Source organism: Alligator mississippiensis, chromosome 4 (genome assembly GCF_030867095.1).
Source record: "Alligator mississippiensis isolate rAllMis1 chromosome 4, rAllMis1, whole genome shotgun sequence".
Classification (NCBI taxonomy): domain Eukaryota; kingdom Metazoa; phylum Chordata; order Crocodylia; family Alligatoridae; genus Alligator; species Alligator mississippiensis.
In genome coordinates, this window is record NC_081827.1 from 28,472,312 (window position 1) to 28,489,160 (window position 16,849).

The following is a 16,849-nucleotide window of genomic DNA, read 5'->3' on the forward strand; positions in this document are numbered from 1 at the left end:
CTCTCTCATTTTAAAATAAAAGCTTGAAAATGTGTGACTTCAGGTCTTTGTTTAAACATATATTGCTGAGGGATATATTTGTTATGGTTTTACAAATTCTTCTCCCTTTCCTTATTCTTATGAGTTGTTTTATTTTTTAATCCAATATAAGACAGGGAGCTAGGAACCCCTAAACTCTAAACATTGTGCTGATACAGATTCTTTGGTATTGAGCAAGTCCTTTACCTCTGCTGAAGCAGAGCTGTAAACTGGGACAGTACTTGTCTACCTCATTGGGTGGTGATGACAGTTATTTTTTGTTATGGAATCAAGAGATGCAAAGTCGTATATAAAGTTAACATTTCTTATTTATCAGTTTTATGGCTAGCATAAAATCCATAAAGCTTTCTATGATTTTTTTTTCTGTTTTTTAAGAACAATAAGTAGCTTCGTCCTCCATGTAAACTGACATCATTTAGAACATGATATCAATATTTGTCAAAAGGGAAAAGATTAAAGTTTTGTAATGATTTTCTTCTCTGTGACATTTTGAAGTTGTACAAATTGAAAAGTAAGTGCGTGTGTGTGGTGTGTGTGTGTTCCTCCCTGTATAGCCCTGTAATCATCAATTTATGGGTACTTTCCTTCCTACTTTGTAATGAACTTGCATTCTTTAAAAAAAAAAAAATTCCAGTTGTAAAGTGTGCTGCTGTTTTACTGATGAGTTTGAAACACTGCTGTCAAATATGATCTGAATGAAGACGGAGAGAGAGAGCTGTTTTATGTCTTTTGCTCTAATGCTTTGTTTTTCACTTGAAACAGATGTGGGGGCTGATGTTTTGGACTTGGCAGAAACAATGGTTGCTTCTGCAGATGGGCTAGCATATGAACCAGTAAGTTGACTTTATTCCCTTTTTGTTTAAAATGCTGCTATGTGCCAGCTGTGACAAGCCTGGCTTTTCTCCCGCCCCCTCCCCCCAAATTGCTAAATTAATCTTACTGATCTTGCAGTTGGGCCCATGAAGAGTCACACTGCAGTCAGTCATATTTGTACTCCACAATGTCACAAGTGTTCACCTCCATTTTTTTGGTTGCAGAATAAGCCTAATTCCAGAGTTTTGCATGCTCACTCATAGATTTCAATGTACTATAGCTAAGCAAATAACATCAGACTTCTTGCCCAGGTATATGTTTATGGAATAGCTTTGCATATCGTATGGCTGTTAAATTGCATCACCATTAGGTAAAACTTATAATTCAGCAGTAAAAATATAAGGGGCAACAATTAGGTGTTAAATTTTTCTGTGACTTGGAAAAAGCAAAGATCTCCCAGAAGCAGTCCTGCTTGGTTTTTTTGTTTTGTTTTTTCTGGCTTTTGCTTATTAGTCTTTTTCTTGAACCTTTTTTGCCTTTTGGTTAGGTGCTTGTAATGTTGGCTCTCAGGTTGTCTGTGAGTGGTGATTTTAATTTTTTTTTCTCTCTGAAATTCCCCAAGAGATGCCTGTACCATTTTGTGTATGCGAGTGTATGTTTGGTCTCTTGCATATTGTGGAGAGCCATCTTCAGGTACTGTTTGAAGAGCAATTGCAAGTTCCTTAATGAGCTTTTTTATTATTGTGGCTCCTTTCTTTTCATCTAGATACACCATGTTGTGTCTAGTTATGAGATCTGCCAGAAACTGTTTCCCTTACTTGCAGAAAGCACAGTAATTGCATTCCACCTCCCAGAAGTAGTTTATATGCCTGGCTTCAAGTCAGCACAGAGGCCCTGAAGGAAAAGGGACTAATTACCTGACATGCTGGGAGTAAATGCCACATAACAATTTTTTGTTTAGTTGGAGATCTGATTAATTAAACTATTTAAGTAGTGTGCTCATTGCTTCTTTGGTCCACAAGCTCCCATACATCATGGCTGAGAAAACATACTCGCTCTTGGAGAATGTTCAGTATGCAGTTGCTGAGCGAATGTGTATATCATTATTTCAATTCACCTTTTCAGTTTGCTGCCAGCTTCATGCCAGAAGCTTAATGTAAGGCTGAAATGAAAAGCCAGTAATCATTAAATGTGTAATCAACAGTACAGCAGCAACTGTACTGAAGGGTGACTTTTTTCTCCTATGTGTACAGTGTAAGTACTTATGTTTTATTCCCCACAAAGTAAGGGATTTGGACCCTTCTTTAGTGTCTTGACTTAAGTTGCTGCTTGATTATAAAAAATCTACTTCATAGCTAATCCTGGTGATGTGTATGGATGTAACAAAGCTAAAACCAAGTCATGTGACAAATTTTTGTCTGCTGCCCATAGATGGCTGTTTTTAGCACCAGACAGGATATTATTGTTCAATAATTCTGCTTTACCTGTTATGTTGGGAGGATTTTGATGCTTTCTTTGTGTATGGTTTTACCATATCTTTCTTCTTTGCAGGTAATATTTGAACTCAGTCCCCAGCAAAGAGAGTGGCAAAGGTAATAGATAATTATGTAGTGTTCTTTGTGTGTACACCCCCCCCCCCCCATGGGTTGGAGAGGGGTATGTTTGTTTTTCATTTACTGCTGGAAATAGCCCAAGTATACCTAAATTCTGTCAACCAAAGCCATATATTAAATTTGAAAAGCAGCTGCCCATTAGGTAGCAGTGCAGATTCAGTAAATTGAAGCTCGTTTATTTTACAGTGGTGAGTATTTTGTATTGTGTTGTGAGTAAATACCGTCTTTCACATTTTTAATGCAAAACTTTTTCAGGTATCAATCCTTGTAATAAACCAATAACTGCATGTTTGTTTGGCTTAATTTTATATAAGGTTATTTTTTTTGGTAGATGTGTTCAATTTTATAAAGGCGTATTTTGAGGCATATGAAAGCAAATTAATTGGGACATAAAGCCAAAATAATTGACATTCCTGGATTAATTATTATTATATACAAGGATTTTAGATTCTCTTTGCTTCAGTAGGTATTTCCTGAGGAGAGGGTAAGAGAAATGCTCCATTTTATTATAGAACACAACAGTAAGCAAATAGAGATGCCTGTGTGCTCTAGTGGGAAACCCTGCATATTGCACACATTACTTTTTATAGTAGGAATTCAGGCATAGAGTTTGTGCTTGTTTGTTCTTGTTTGAGTTGAAAGGTTCGCTCACATGGTGGCAATGACATGTACCTGGAGTCCCAAAAGGCTGAGTTTTTACTGCTGGACCCACTGCCAAAGTAAAAGAATGTTTAGACCTGCCAGCCTCAGCTGTGTTCTCATTTGAAAGCTCTGTCACAGAAACTAAAGCCTCTTTAAATTCTTTAGCTATCTGTCTAATGTCACTATCCTTCTGATATACATGTCAAACTCTGAAGCTTGCATTACGTCTTATTTACACAATCTAAAAATAAGCTTAAGCAGCAAGAGTAACATTTAGCATGTTAGTATTTAACATACCATGTTGATCTTGGGTGTCTTAATATATGTAGCTGACAGTTAACTGTGACTTTATTTTTGGTTATGCTTTTGCATGTATTCATACTTGCTGTACTTATCTGTGTGATCTTTAGGATGCTGCAGTTAATTCAGAGTAGGCTGCAGGAAGAACACTCTCTTCAAGATGTAATATTCAAAAGTGCTTTTAGAAGTGCTTCAACAGCACTACCACCAAGGTGAGAGGGAATGTTTTGGGGTTTTTTTGTAATTTGCCTTCAACTTCTGTCATATGTGCTCTTTAATACATTTCTTAGGCTAAAGTTACAAAGCCAAAGACCTGAATGCCTTTGCTTTGCTTCAGGGTCCCTGAATCCAAAGTTTTATTTAATATTTTGGGGCATAATGGTCTCTTCCTGTGATGTGAGAAAATTGTGTAACTAGTACTTCATTTATTTCAAATGGTTTTATTCATTTTGGTGAACTGCTTTCCAGCTGCTTCCAGATAGTCTGGTGAGCCAAACTAATGTGTTGAACATATCAATGGCATCAGGATAGTTTCAGAAGAGCTAGGGTCAGGAGGGACCTGAGCAGATCATCTAGCCTGACCCCCTGCCACAGGCAGGAATGAATGCTGGGTTCACAAGACCCCAGACAGGTGATTGTCCAACCTCGTCTTGAATTTGCCCAAGGTAGGGGCGAGGACCACTTCCCTGGGAGGTTGGTTCCAGATTTTGGCCACCCTAACTGTAAAATATTGCCTTCTGATCTCTAACCTAAACCTATTCTCCGTCAGCTTATTACCATTGTTCCTTGTCGCCCCAGGTGGTGCTGGGAGAAAAGGGCTCTACCTATTTAGTGCTGATCTTCCCTGATGAGTTTGTAGGCAGTCACCAGGTCCCCCCTCAGCCTCCTCTTGCTGAAGCTGAACAGGTTCAGGTCCCTCAGTCTCTCCTCATAGGGCCTGTCCTGCTGCCCTCTCACCAAGCAGGTGGCCCTCCTCTGAACCCTCTCCAGGCTGGCCACATCCCTTTTGAAGTGCGGCACCCAGTACTGGACACAATACTCCAACTGCGGCCTGACCAAAGTCGCATAGTGGGGGAGTATCACCTCTCTGAACCGGCTTGTGATGCACCTTTGGATGCATGACAAGGTATGGCTGGCTGTACTGGCTGTGGTCTGGCATTGGTGGCTCATGTTCATCTTGGAGTCAATAACGACTCCGAGATCCCTTTCCGCCTCTGTGCTTTCAAGAAGGGAACTCCCCAGCCTGTATGTATGTATGCTGTGGATTCCTTCTCCGAAGGTGCAGCACCCTGCATTTATCTACGTTGAACCCCATCCTATTCTCGTCTGCCCACTTTTGTAGTCTGTCTAAATCTAGTTGCAGCCTTTCTTTCCCTTCAAGCGTGTCCACCTCGCTCCACATCAGCAAACTTGGACAGTGTGCTTTCCACCCCCTTGTCCAAGTCGCTGACGAAGATATTAAACAGTGCGGGCCCGAGGACTGAGCCCTGGGGCACCCCACTGCTCACATCTCACCAGGTTGAGTATAACCCATCCACCACTACTCTCTGGATGTACCTCATCAGCCAGTTTTTTACCCATCCAACTGTGTAGGCATCAATGCCACAGTCACTTAATTTATTGATGAGGATGGGGTGAAAGACAGTGTCAAAGGCCGTCTAGAAAGACTACGTCCATGGTGACGCCATTATCCAAGGATTTAGTTACTTGGTCATAAAAGGCAATCAGGTTGGTCAGGCAGGACCTGCCTTTGAACCCATGCTGATTGCCCCTGAGCATGATCTCCCCTGCAGGCCCCCCACCGATGTGCTCCTTGATGATTCTCTCCAAGATGTTCCCGAGCACCGAGGTGAGGCTTACAGGCCTATAGTTACTTGGGTCCTCCTTCCTCCCTTTCTTGAAAATTGGGACCACATTAGCCAGTTTCCAATCCCCCGGCACCTGGCCAGATGACCACGAATGCTCGTACAGCCGGGCCAAGGGCTCCGCAATGACCCCTGCCAGCTCCCTCAACACCCTTGGGTGGAGGGCATCTGGACCTCTAGCCCTTCCAGAAGATCCCTAACTACATCTCCACTGACTGAAGGCCTGACAAAGCTATCCCCAAAATTGTCCCTACCTCTGGTAGGTGGGATGTCCCGGTCCCTGTTCAAGAAAACAGAGGCAAAGAAACTGTTAAAAATATCAGCTTTCTTGTGTAAAAAATAATTTCCTGCTTTGTTCCTCTCCCTGTTTCATGGAGGGACATGACCTCTGTGTTCAGATGCATTCTCTGTTAGCCTTTTTAAGTTATGCTTGTTAGCGTGGAAGTTTGGATACTTTAGTGTTCACAGTTTCCAGTTTTGTTTTCTTGATGTGCTAGACTGTACCAGAAGGATACAAGAACATTATTATTATTATTTTTTACTTTGGATACTAAATTTTAATCTTTCTGGCATTGTTTCACCGAGGTGAAGGGTATTTTCAATTGCTATGTATTTAAGCTGCTTTACTGTTTCTTGTTCAAACAGGGAAGATAATTCCTTACAGCCTCCAGATGCATGCCGGATTCATGGCCATCTTTATGTCAATAAAGTGGCAGGGAACTTTCACATAACCGTGGGCAAGTATGTTCTGTTCAGTTGCTGAAAATACTACAAAATGACTGTGACAGATATCTTCATAATTAAGAAAAAATGCTATGAGTGCCTATTGCGTAGCTAGATGCTTTTCTTGTTAATACAGTTTTGCTTCTTGATCATAATTTTTTTTCATGCAATATCTCTTGGTACAGTTGAACCACCACTTTGACTGTAATTAAAAATGAAGAATTTTGAATTCTTGAAAATCTGTTTAAGCAGCTTCTTATTTGTTCACCAATATTGCCACAGTGAACCCTTGTAGCTAATTAGGTGAAAGAATAGCTTTTCACTTCTCTTAATCTCTATGTTCTTGCTAAATCCTGTTGCTGCCTACTTTTTAGTATCTGTCCAGATCAGCCTTATAACTGGGGCCTCTACCCATAATGTATCATAGTATCCTTCTGCCTGGTTTCCCAGTCTCTTATCCATCCACTTTTTCATTTGTGCTAATGTGTAGGGGGAATTCCTTTAATTCAGTTGTCTGTGGAGGGTGGGGGTCAGCACTGGTCATGAGGATGTAATGAAGCACAGGTAAGGAAGTCTGGTGGTCCCAAAGGGGTGAGGGAGAGGGGCATTCCAGTTTCCATTTCATTTTGTTCCTTCTCCACTGTTTCTGGTGCCCCCCCTAATTTCTTTTCTGTTGCTTCCACCCTGTCCCAGTGCACAAACTGCATAGGCCTGCAAATGAAACTGATTCTGTATCTAGTCAAAAGACAAATGCAATGAAGAAATGCAGTTGGACTATTATACAGAATTTTGATCGTGTAGGATTGACATCTCTCTCCATTGCAGTCTGCTGGCCAGTCTGTGGTTTGTTTGTTTTTTTTTTCCACAAAAAATAGATTATTTGGTGGAGGATTTTCTTGAGTTCAGTGTCATTTTCAGATGTTGTTTTGGTTCTTTTTATGAGCAGTCAAAACTATTTTGTCAAGGCCTATTCAAAATAAGAGAAACCGGTAACTTGCTTGGAGGAACTCAAGTTTTTTTTAACTGAGCTTCTTTCCATAAACCAGTGTTTTATATAACATATCTCTCTCTCTCCTTTCTTTAGGGCAATCCCTCATCCCAGAGGCCATGCACACTTGGCAGCCCTTGTGAGCCATGAGGGTAAGATTTCTGTCGTGTTGCCCTCCCCCCCCCCTTTCCCACTCCCTTTTTTTCAAATAAACAGTATCAATGTGCGCACACATCTTGGCAGGATCAGGAATGAATTATTTTGTGCATTTTATTTATACAACTCAATCTTTCCGACGAAGTTAGTCTCTCAAATCTGAAATGTGAACTGTAGACTGGTACCACTGTTTGACTACCTAGAGGTTTCCTGGGCTGTGAAACACCTTTTTTCTTTAAACCTTTAACTCGGGCTATTGTATGTGCCTGCATACTTTTCTTTACGATTAACTACAAGAAGTGCCAAGGCAAAATGGAACATACTGTCATTTAAACATTGCAAATGTTTGTAGTAAGGCGCAACTTGGGATTTGGGAAAATAAAATCCTGGGACCAGTTTTGTTCAATGTCTTTATCAGTGACCTGGAAGATGGCAGAGTGCACTCTCAGCAAGTTTGCTGATGACACCAGGCTGGGGGGGGAGTAGTAGATATACTGGAGGGTAAGGCTAGGATTCAGAGTGACCTAGACAAATTGGAGGTTTGGGCCAAAAGAACTCTCCTGAGGTTCAACAAGGACAAGTGCAAAGTCCTACACTTAGGATGGAACAGTCCCCTGCACCAGTACAGGCTGGGGGCTGACTGGCTGGGCAGCAGTTCTGCAGCAAAGGACCTGGGGGTTGCAGTGGCCAATAAGCTGAATATGAGCCAGGAGTGTGCCTTAGTTGCCAAGAAGGCTAATGGCATACTGGGCTGGTAGTTGTGTTGCCAGTTGGTCCAGGGAAGTGATTATTCCCCCCTATTCAGCCCTAGTGAGGCCACATCTGGAGTACTGTGTTCAGTTTTGGACCGCCCACTCCAGAAAGGATGTGGACAAATTGGAGAGAGCCCAGCGAAGGGCAACAAAATGGTGAGGGGGCTGGGGCACATGTATTTTGAACAGAGGCTGAGGGAACTGGGCTTATTTAGTCTAGAGAGGAGAAGACTAAGGGAGGATTAAATAGCAGCCTTCAGCTAACTAAAGTGGGATTCCAAAGAGGAGGGAGCTAGACTGTTCTTAGTGTTGGCAGATAACAGAACAAGGACAATGTAGCAGAAAGCCCCCTTTTCCTCTTGCCTGCATTTGCTCTCCCCTCTTTGGATATGTTTCTCTTTTTCTACCTTTTCTTCCTTCCTCTCTCTTTCACTTTAAGATAAGAAATTGTGTTTTAAAATTTGTGTGTGTGCATTTTGTATCTCCCCTTGTAGTTTGGTATTTTTATCTATTTGTGTGCCATGGCATTTGTAGCTTATATTTTATACTCCTCATCTTTCAACTGAATGTGTTTAGTTTCATAAGTAAATTATACATTGTAACAATGTTAACAAGGGCAGGAATCAAACTGCCCTTCCTTGTATCAGGCTGGCCCCTGAAAGAGCGAGTGAATCAGTGACTGAATGTGTAACACAGTAGCAACGGACAGCAATTATCACCTGGAAGCAACCAACAGAAGAACTCAATAGAAGACAGTGTAACAACCAGGAAATCTCTAAACGTCACTGATCAAGGGCTAGAAGCCCTGGCCTGAGTTAATCAACGCTAGAGACCAACTTTTGGGCTGAATGTCTCCAGATCGACCACTCCCAGAGCCCTATTCTAAATTCATCAATGGACTCCAAAACCTGCACATACATGCAGACGACACCTGGGGCTGACAGATGCCGTCTAGTAGCCACCGGGTGGGGGAGTCCCACGAGGGTCAATGACCCCTGGATTGGGCACACCTGAAAACTGGGGAGTCACCAGAGTCTGCCAAGGACAGATAAAAGGCAGTGAAAAGTGACCCTCAGTGGCACCCTCTTGATCTCCAACTCGACCAGACCTGTCCAGCCAGAAGGACCAGCCGGCGACCCCCTTCTGGAAGATAACACCACACTGAAAGAAGCCTCAACGACAGACTCCAGCGCTTGTAGGATAGGTATACCTGACTCTGTAGCCTGCTGCTCTGTGTGTGTGTGTGTGTGTGTGTGTGTGTGTTGGGGGGGGACCAGCCCCAAGGTTTATGATTACAGTGTTTCAATCCACCTAATAAACTAGAATTTTAAGGATCCCGAGTTGGACATTTGTAGCCAACAACAACGGTCTCCAGTTGCAGCAAGGAAAGTCTAGGTTGGGTATTAGGAAGAATTTTCTGACTAGGAGGGTAGTAAAACACTGGAACAGGTCCACAACCCCTCTGGGTAACTCTCCGTCCTTGGAGGTATTTAAGACCCGGCTAGACAAAACCTTGGCTGGGATGATCTAGTTGGGGATGGTTCCTACTTTGAGCAGGCGGTTGGACTAGATGGCCCCCTGAGGTCCTGTCCAACCCTAATAGTCTGTGATTCTAGTAAATGCTCATCTGTTAACATTTTTATATTTGTCTCTCAAAGGAGTTGAATATTCAACTTGATGCATTTCCTATTATGACGATTGTGTAAGCTATAGTATTTGATATTTCTTCCAGAAAATCTTATTTGGTGGTTGTTGTCTGTTATCTTTCAGCATACAACTTCTCTCATAGAATAGATCATTTGTCTTTTGGAGAGCTTATTCCAGGAATTATTAATCCTTTGGATGGAACAGAAAAAATTGCATCAGATCGTAAGTATTGTATGATTGAAAGTGAATTTGAAATCTGAGAATTTCTTTTAATTTTAGCTTAAAAGAATTAGTGCTCTTTTCTTGAATGCTACCCAATACAAATGTAAAATTTTGTTAAATTGGACATCTGTAATGCAGCTTTGAGTTGCTGTTTTTATTTACACTGCATCATTAATGAATTGGTTCAATGCCAATGGGTGTTTTTTTTTTTTGCTACTTCTGAAGATGATGTGCAATTTCTCACACATGCACATCTATGCCTACACTATATTTACATTATGGGTGAGCCAATCATCTAGCTTGGACAGTGCTAAAGGACCCTGCAGCTGTGTATTATGGTGGAGACACAGAGCCCCTTGCTGTTTTAAAGGAGAGAATGTCTGAGAGTGTGACAGAGCTTCAGGATTTCCAGGTTTTGCTCCTGTAGTGGTTGCTAAAATACAATGTCATCTCTGGCAATCATTTAAATTTCCTCATGTATAAATTTAAGACATACCTTTTTCGCAGGAGTATCATGATGATTAATCTATGAATACTTGACACATTCATTCATTAGTATTCAAAACCAACTGAGGTCTTTGGATGCATTGTTTTAAAGTAACAATAGCAGCAGTGCTTGTCAATGGTAGGTATATTGGCCTAACTGTTTAAAAGAAATTAAATGACTTGCTAAAAAACTTCATAACCCTAGCTCTTTGATCAGACAGTGATGCAGATTAGTTGGTGATGATCTGAAATATTTAACTTGAAATCATCATTTTAGTTTGATCAGTGCTTTGTTAGGATGGTGAAAGGACTTTATAAAGTACTGTTTGCTTACTACGTGTTCTCAAAGCATTTGTCTCCTCAAAGGAAATTTGCTAGATGTTGCCAGTGTTGGAAGCTCTTGTGCATACAGTGCTGTGGCTGAAGTCACCATTTTAACTGCTTTTGACAATAGAGCCTATTGCTATACACAGGTTTACATGATATGGGGTTAATAACAATGGTAGGAATGTCAGGCTTTCCACTCTAGGGCTCCAAATAGATTCATGAGGTTGCATAACCTTGGAATTGAGCAGCCTGATTGCTTTCAGTGGGGCTATGCACCATGTGTAATACTAGCTCCTTCTAGGCCCTGACATTGGAAATCAGAATTCCCCAGTATAGACCAAAGTTAATAGGTAACATTTATCCCATAGTCCTTTCAGAATATGCTTTTAAATGTTTCTCAAATGATTTTATAACCTATAATTAATGTTAATTTTTAGTGAGATTTGTTTTGTGTTTCAGACAACCAGATGTTCCAATATTTTATCACAGTTGTGCCAACAAAACTCCATACATATGAAATTTCAGCAGAAACTCATCAGTTTTCTGTGACAGAAAGGGTAAGTCCAAGCTAGAAACAGTTCAAAGTGACTGTGTGGCCACAATGATGCATTTTTGTCTAAGCTCAGTGTGAAACACTGAGACTCAGATTGGTTTTTGTTCCCTTTGGGCATGAGCACACACTGAAATATCCCAAGGTTTGTTGGGTTAATTGTAAATGGTGTAACATGAATGCAAACTGTTATATGTTTGGTGACATGTGGTGCAAGCACCTACTCAGGACTCATTCAAAAGGTGTTTGGATGCTTATCTTGCTGGAATCATTTGATCCCTGCAGACTTCCTGCCTCTGGCAGGGGGGCTGGACTCGATCTCACGAGGTCCCTTCCAGCCCTTAATGTCTATGAAAGAAGCTAATGCAAAAAAAATGAACTTCCAGAAATCTTGATTCACAGCATCAGAATTGATGATTGGCAGCCTAACTTTCCTACTTAGTTTTCAGTATTAGCATCAAATGATCTCGCAAAAATCATTGCAACAATATACTGTCATACAAGTTCTATGCTATGCTTAGATTTTTTTTCCTTTTGGGAAGCAGAAGCTTTTATAAGGCTTTGAAGTTCTCATAGATTAGACTTGGTACTAGATTGTCAGAAATGGACAGAGTGGTTTATTCAGGCAACGCAAGGATACATAAAGCTTCTGTCTTTTGCATCCCAGCTCTTTTGCTGTGCATTTGCTGAAGTACCTATTGCTAGTCATTTAGATGCTTACTTATGAGACTTCTGTCATCTTTAGCCATGGAGATAGTTCTCTTATCTATCTTCGTGCCTAAATACCACATGTTTAAAAAAGAAAACCAGATCTATAAAAAAAAGGAAACTTACTCCTTCCCAAACTCTGTTATGCGGAAGAGGCTTTGTAGCATAGTACAGTAAGATATCTTGTTATCAGTTCCCTCGGCAATCATAAAACTCAGAAAAATCTTGATATTCCCAAGGCAAAGAAATGGGCTTACAAAAATTTGAAGTAAAAAAGGCAGGCAGGTGGTATTGTGTTTGAAAGGTGTTTGTTCTTTTGGAGTGCTAGATCACTAAATTATAACTTAACTGAAACATCAATTGCATATCTTGCATTGAGAATAAAGAATACTAGACTGCTTAAGGGCAAGGCAGGTGGGTATAGAAGGGGTGTTTGAGTTTATGTACACATACTACATTAGCCAGGCCTGTGGAGGGGAATAAGGAATGATATGCTAGGTGCGTCTACACGAGATGTTACTTTGCCATAGTAATGAGCTACAGCTACATATCTCATTGCTATGGCGATGTAGTGTCAGCAGGCGCAAACCACGATGCCACTGCTGCTGCAGGCTTGTTGCCATTGTGCAGTAGGGTGGAAAATGACCCGTGTGCTGGCGGGTACTGTGCAGTCAGGAGCACATGTAGTCCGCTGTTCAGTAACAAGGCCTTTATAACTGTTGAGGAAATTGGCTGTTAGCTCACTACAGAATTAAAAATAGGGTTAAAAAGTAGGGAAATGATCAATGATCTGCATTGTGTAAGATGTTATTAGTCTCCCCATTCCTCCAGCTCATCAAATATTTTTACCAAGCCACTCTGCCCTACACAGTCTTGTTGCTTATTTGCAGGTTTGAGGTGTCAGGGCCTGTCTTTCTAAATTTCTCTGCCTTTCTGACCATCCATGTAGTTCTGTCACAGTTGTTATTGCTATGGAAACTTCTCTTTTACCTCTGTGATCACACTGAGCTCTGTGCATTACTGGGTGATTCAATTTGTAGGAAAGGTGCTACAGGAATACAAGTTGTCTCAGTAAACAGTTTATAAACAACTGAGATTTACGTGGGGTTGTGTTGTACCCCAGAGCAAGCAAGCAAACCTGCTTGCTACTGTTTTGTCTTTTCTTTTAGCTAGAAAATGGATTAGGGGAGGTTATAAATAGGGACCTTGACAGCGCAAAAGCACCTTTAATCTTGTTCTTTCCACCGTGGGTCTCTCCTCCCATGCAGCTGAGTGGCTGAGAGGCAGTTAAGGCTGTGGTTTTTGCCTCTCGGCCATCAGCCACAGAGTGGATGGGGGTGTGCAACGAAAAGAGTGAAGTTAAAGGGGCTGATGCGCCATGAACTGCTGCCGTGATTTAGGTAGGACTCTAGTTATAAAGGAGGATAACTCTTGAGTGAATCGGTTGTATTACACTTGGGACATGCCCAGTAGGCCTGTGTGAAGCGGCAAGTATTCGATTCGGATTTGGATTAATCCGATTTGGAGGGACAGTGATGTGATTTGAATCACTGTCCCAAATTTTGATTTGGCCGAATCGGATCCGAAAATTCAGCACAGTCCTTGACACTGGACATAGCTGCCTCCACTCCAGCTGGTAAGTCTGTTGTGGTGTGCAGAGTGGGGAGAGAAGGGTGGTGGGGGTTGCAGATTAATGCTGCCACAACAAAGGAATGGTTGGGGTTGGGGTTGGGGCTGGGACAAGCTGCCCAGCTGGGGCAAAGGGGTGGTGCAGGACTTGGGGAGGGGGGCGGACTGCGCTCCCTAAAACTTGCTATAGCCCCTGCTCCACTGCCTGCTCTGCCCCAGTCCAGAGGCCCCCCTCCATGCCTTGCCCCTGCTCGCCCAGTTGGGGCGAAGTCACTTCTTGTCCAGGAGGTGCAGGGAGGCTGGACCGCCTCCCTCCGCTGTGTGCCGCTTGTACGGAGGCAGCCCAGTGGCTCAGTCTCACGCTGGCCCCAGCTGGGTGAGTGGCGGGGCGGCATAGCCCCTGCTCCCAGCATGTTCCACCTCCTGTCTGGTGCAGCCCCAGCCCTGCCTGCCTTGCACCGATCACGGGCCACACTCCCCCACCCCATGTTCTCCCAGACCGGCAGTGGGAGCTGCTTGACAAGCTGGTACATGAGGAGCTCCCAGACTGGTGGCGCACAGCAGCACGAGCTGCCCCAGCCTGGGTCCCGGCCCCAGCCCCAATCCCTCCCTTGCTGTGGGAGTGTTAATCTGCTCCCCCCTCCACCCCCAAGCCCCTCGTCTCCCCTCTCTGCTTACCACAACAGACTTACCAGCTGGAGGCAGCTGTGTCCTGTCCAGCATGGTTGAGGATTGCTGCCTGTTTAGTCCGTGGCCAAATCCCTGAATTGGCACCAAATCTTTTCTGAATCAATTCAGAGGCTTATGATTTGAGTTGGACCTTCTAATGGGTCTCCTGATTCGATTCAGCTGCTGAATCGGGCCATATCTCCTCTGAATTGAATCGGCTGCTGAAGCTTTGCGCAGCCCTAATGCTCAGGACTTGAAAAATTCATGATCCATATTGTGTCACCTCATCACAGATTAAACCTGACTCTCAATAGGGTTTAGCTGTCATTGCGAAGTCATGGTTTGAATTATTAGCTAATTCTGTTGTTTGAAAATCTTTGTTTGGATTTGTTAAAGCTTGCTGTTCTATATGAGACCTGAGTGAAGGCTATGCTTGTCATATGTCTTCATGTTTCTATTATGATGCAGACAGATCCCCTGCTAGTAAAATGTTACAGCTCCATTCAAGTCCATAGATGTATGACAGTTCAGGATTACCAGTAGGGCCCTGTATACCAATCAGAAAAGAATTGTTATTAATGATCCTTGGCTTTGCCTAGTGACCTTACTAATAGGAGCCAGTCTTTCATTCATATGCAAAGTGTCAGTTTGATGCATGCTTGCTTCTGTGGTTTTTTTTACTTAATGCAAGGCTGTCCAGCTGGCAGCCCTTGAGCCACATGTAGCCTGCAAGGGCCAGCACTTGGCCCACAGGCCCCTGTAGCTGCCTCTCCCACAGCTGCACGGTGGGGGGGAGGTCTGAGAGGCCCGTGTGCCAGCCATGCAGCCCGCGTGGTGGGAGTCTGCGTGCAGCCTCTGCAGCCCATGCAGAGGAGAGCTGTCTGTTGCCTACACAATATTATGGGAAATCCTGGGGGGTTCAACCCCCTGAAGCATGTGGCTAGTGCTGCGTGCAACCCAGAGCTGTGGGGATATTGGACAACCCTGATTTAATGCAATCTGTTGATCTTCAAAATTGGGAAATAAACCTAGGTGTCTTCTCTGCTATAGCTTTTTAAATGTTGCAATAAGAGGTCTGTGGCAGCTATTGTAATTGATGAGTGAAGCTGGCATCCTGTCACAGGAGCGACTTTACATTATAAATGTAATATGCTTCTGCCTGTCAACTTCCATTTTACTGCATAAGGCTGAGATGTCTATTTTCCTAGCTGTTGTCAGCTTTTGAATCTGACAACAGAATCAACTGGTTGTGTTTTTTATTTTATTTTTTTTTAATAACGGGAAGAGGAACGTGTTTAAATGGGGAAGAACTACACTGTAATATATTGACTTTGTTTAGTTTTGTTCACCTTTATCTACTTTATCTCATTAGCCTAGTTGTTGCTGAATTTGTCTTCCTTCAGTGAATTAGCTCTCCTCTGCTATCCTGCACATTTCCTCAACAGTGTTTACCTGACAGCATATTTATCAAGAGCATTTACAACCAGAAGGTAGCAAACAGAGTCTAACGTGGATAGAAAACTGACAGGATTGTTGGGCTCAAAGAGTAGTAATCAGTGGTTTTGTCTACCTGATAGTAGCTGGTATCAAGTAGAGTGCCTGAGGGGTCAGTTCAGAGCCAGTTTAGTCTAATATCTTCATCAACAACCTGGAAGATTGGATGGAGTGCTCCCTCAGCAAAGTTTGCAGATGACACAAAGATGGGTGGGGACCGGAGGGTAGAGCTAGGATTCAGTGACCAAGAAAATCGGAGGATTGAACCAAACAATGTCATGAGGTTCAACAAGGACAAGTGCAAAGTCCTGCACTTCGGACGGAACAGTCCCATGCACCAGTACAGGCTGGGGGCTGACTGGCTGGGCAGCAGCTCTGCAGAAAAGGATCTGTGGGTTACAGTGGGCATAAGCTGAATATGAACCAACAGTGTGCCCTTGTTGTGAAGAAGGCTAACGGGATACTGGGCTGCATTGGTAGGAGTGTTGCCAGCAGATCAAGGGAAGTGATTATTCCCCTCTATTCAGCACTGTTGAGGCCACATCTGGAGTACTGTATCCAGGTCTGGGCCCCCCCACTACAGAAAGGATTTGGGCAAATTAGTGTCCAGTAGAGGGCAATGACAATATTGAGTGGACTGGGTCAAATGACTTCTGAGGAGAGGCTGAGAGACACGGGCTTATTTTAGTCTAGAAAGAAGACTGAGAGAGGATTTAATAGTTTTAATTCATTACTTAAAGGATGGAGCTAGACTGTTCTTAGTGTTGGCAGATGACAGAACAAGGAGCGATGGTCTCAAGTTGCAGCAAGGAAAGTCTAGGTTAGGTATTAGGAAGAATTTTCTGACTAGGAGGGTAGTAAAACACTGGAACAGGTTACCCAGAGATGTGGTGCAATCTCCATCTTTAGAGGTTTTTAAGACCTGGCTAGACAAAGCCCTGGCTGCGATGATCTAGTTGGGGATGATCCTGCTTTGAGCAAGGGGTTGAACTAAATGACCTTCTGAGGTCCCTTCAACCCTAATTTTCTATGATTCTGTGAGTTCAAAGAAACTTTAGATTGTTAGGACTGCTTCTCTTGAAAAACATTTGAAGAGCTTCACTGTGCATGTTATGATAAAACCTTTTAACTGGCTTTATCAATGACCATTAGGGGTGTGCGAAGCTTCAGTCACTGATTGGATTTAGCTCAATTCAGTGGCCGAATCCCGGAATTGAATTGAGACC

At 42.8% G+C, this 16,849-nt stretch overlaps 1 protein-coding gene across 4 annotated transcripts in view; it reads left to right on the forward strand.

Moving 5' to 3' along the window:
- Positions 1-16,849, forward strand: part of ERGIC2 (ERGIC and golgi 2) — a 40,299-nt gene that overhangs the window by 12,505 nt on the left and 10,945 nt on the right. For all 4 annotated transcript variants that reach the window (XM_019487443.2, XM_014606475.3, XM_014606476.3 and 1 more), the window contains 7 exons: positions 802-872; positions 2,404-2,444; positions 3,518-3,619; positions 5,918-6,013; positions 7,080-7,135; positions 9,662-9,760; positions 11,033-11,130. In XM_019487443.2, the coding sequence (XP_019342988.1) occupies positions 802-872; positions 2,404-2,444; positions 3,518-3,619; positions 5,918-6,013; positions 7,080-7,135; positions 9,662-9,760; positions 11,033-11,130 (563 nt within the window). The remainder of the gene's footprint in view (positions 1-801; positions 873-2,403; positions 2,445-3,517; positions 3,620-5,917; positions 6,014-7,079; positions 7,136-9,661; positions 9,761-11,032; positions 11,131-16,849) is intronic.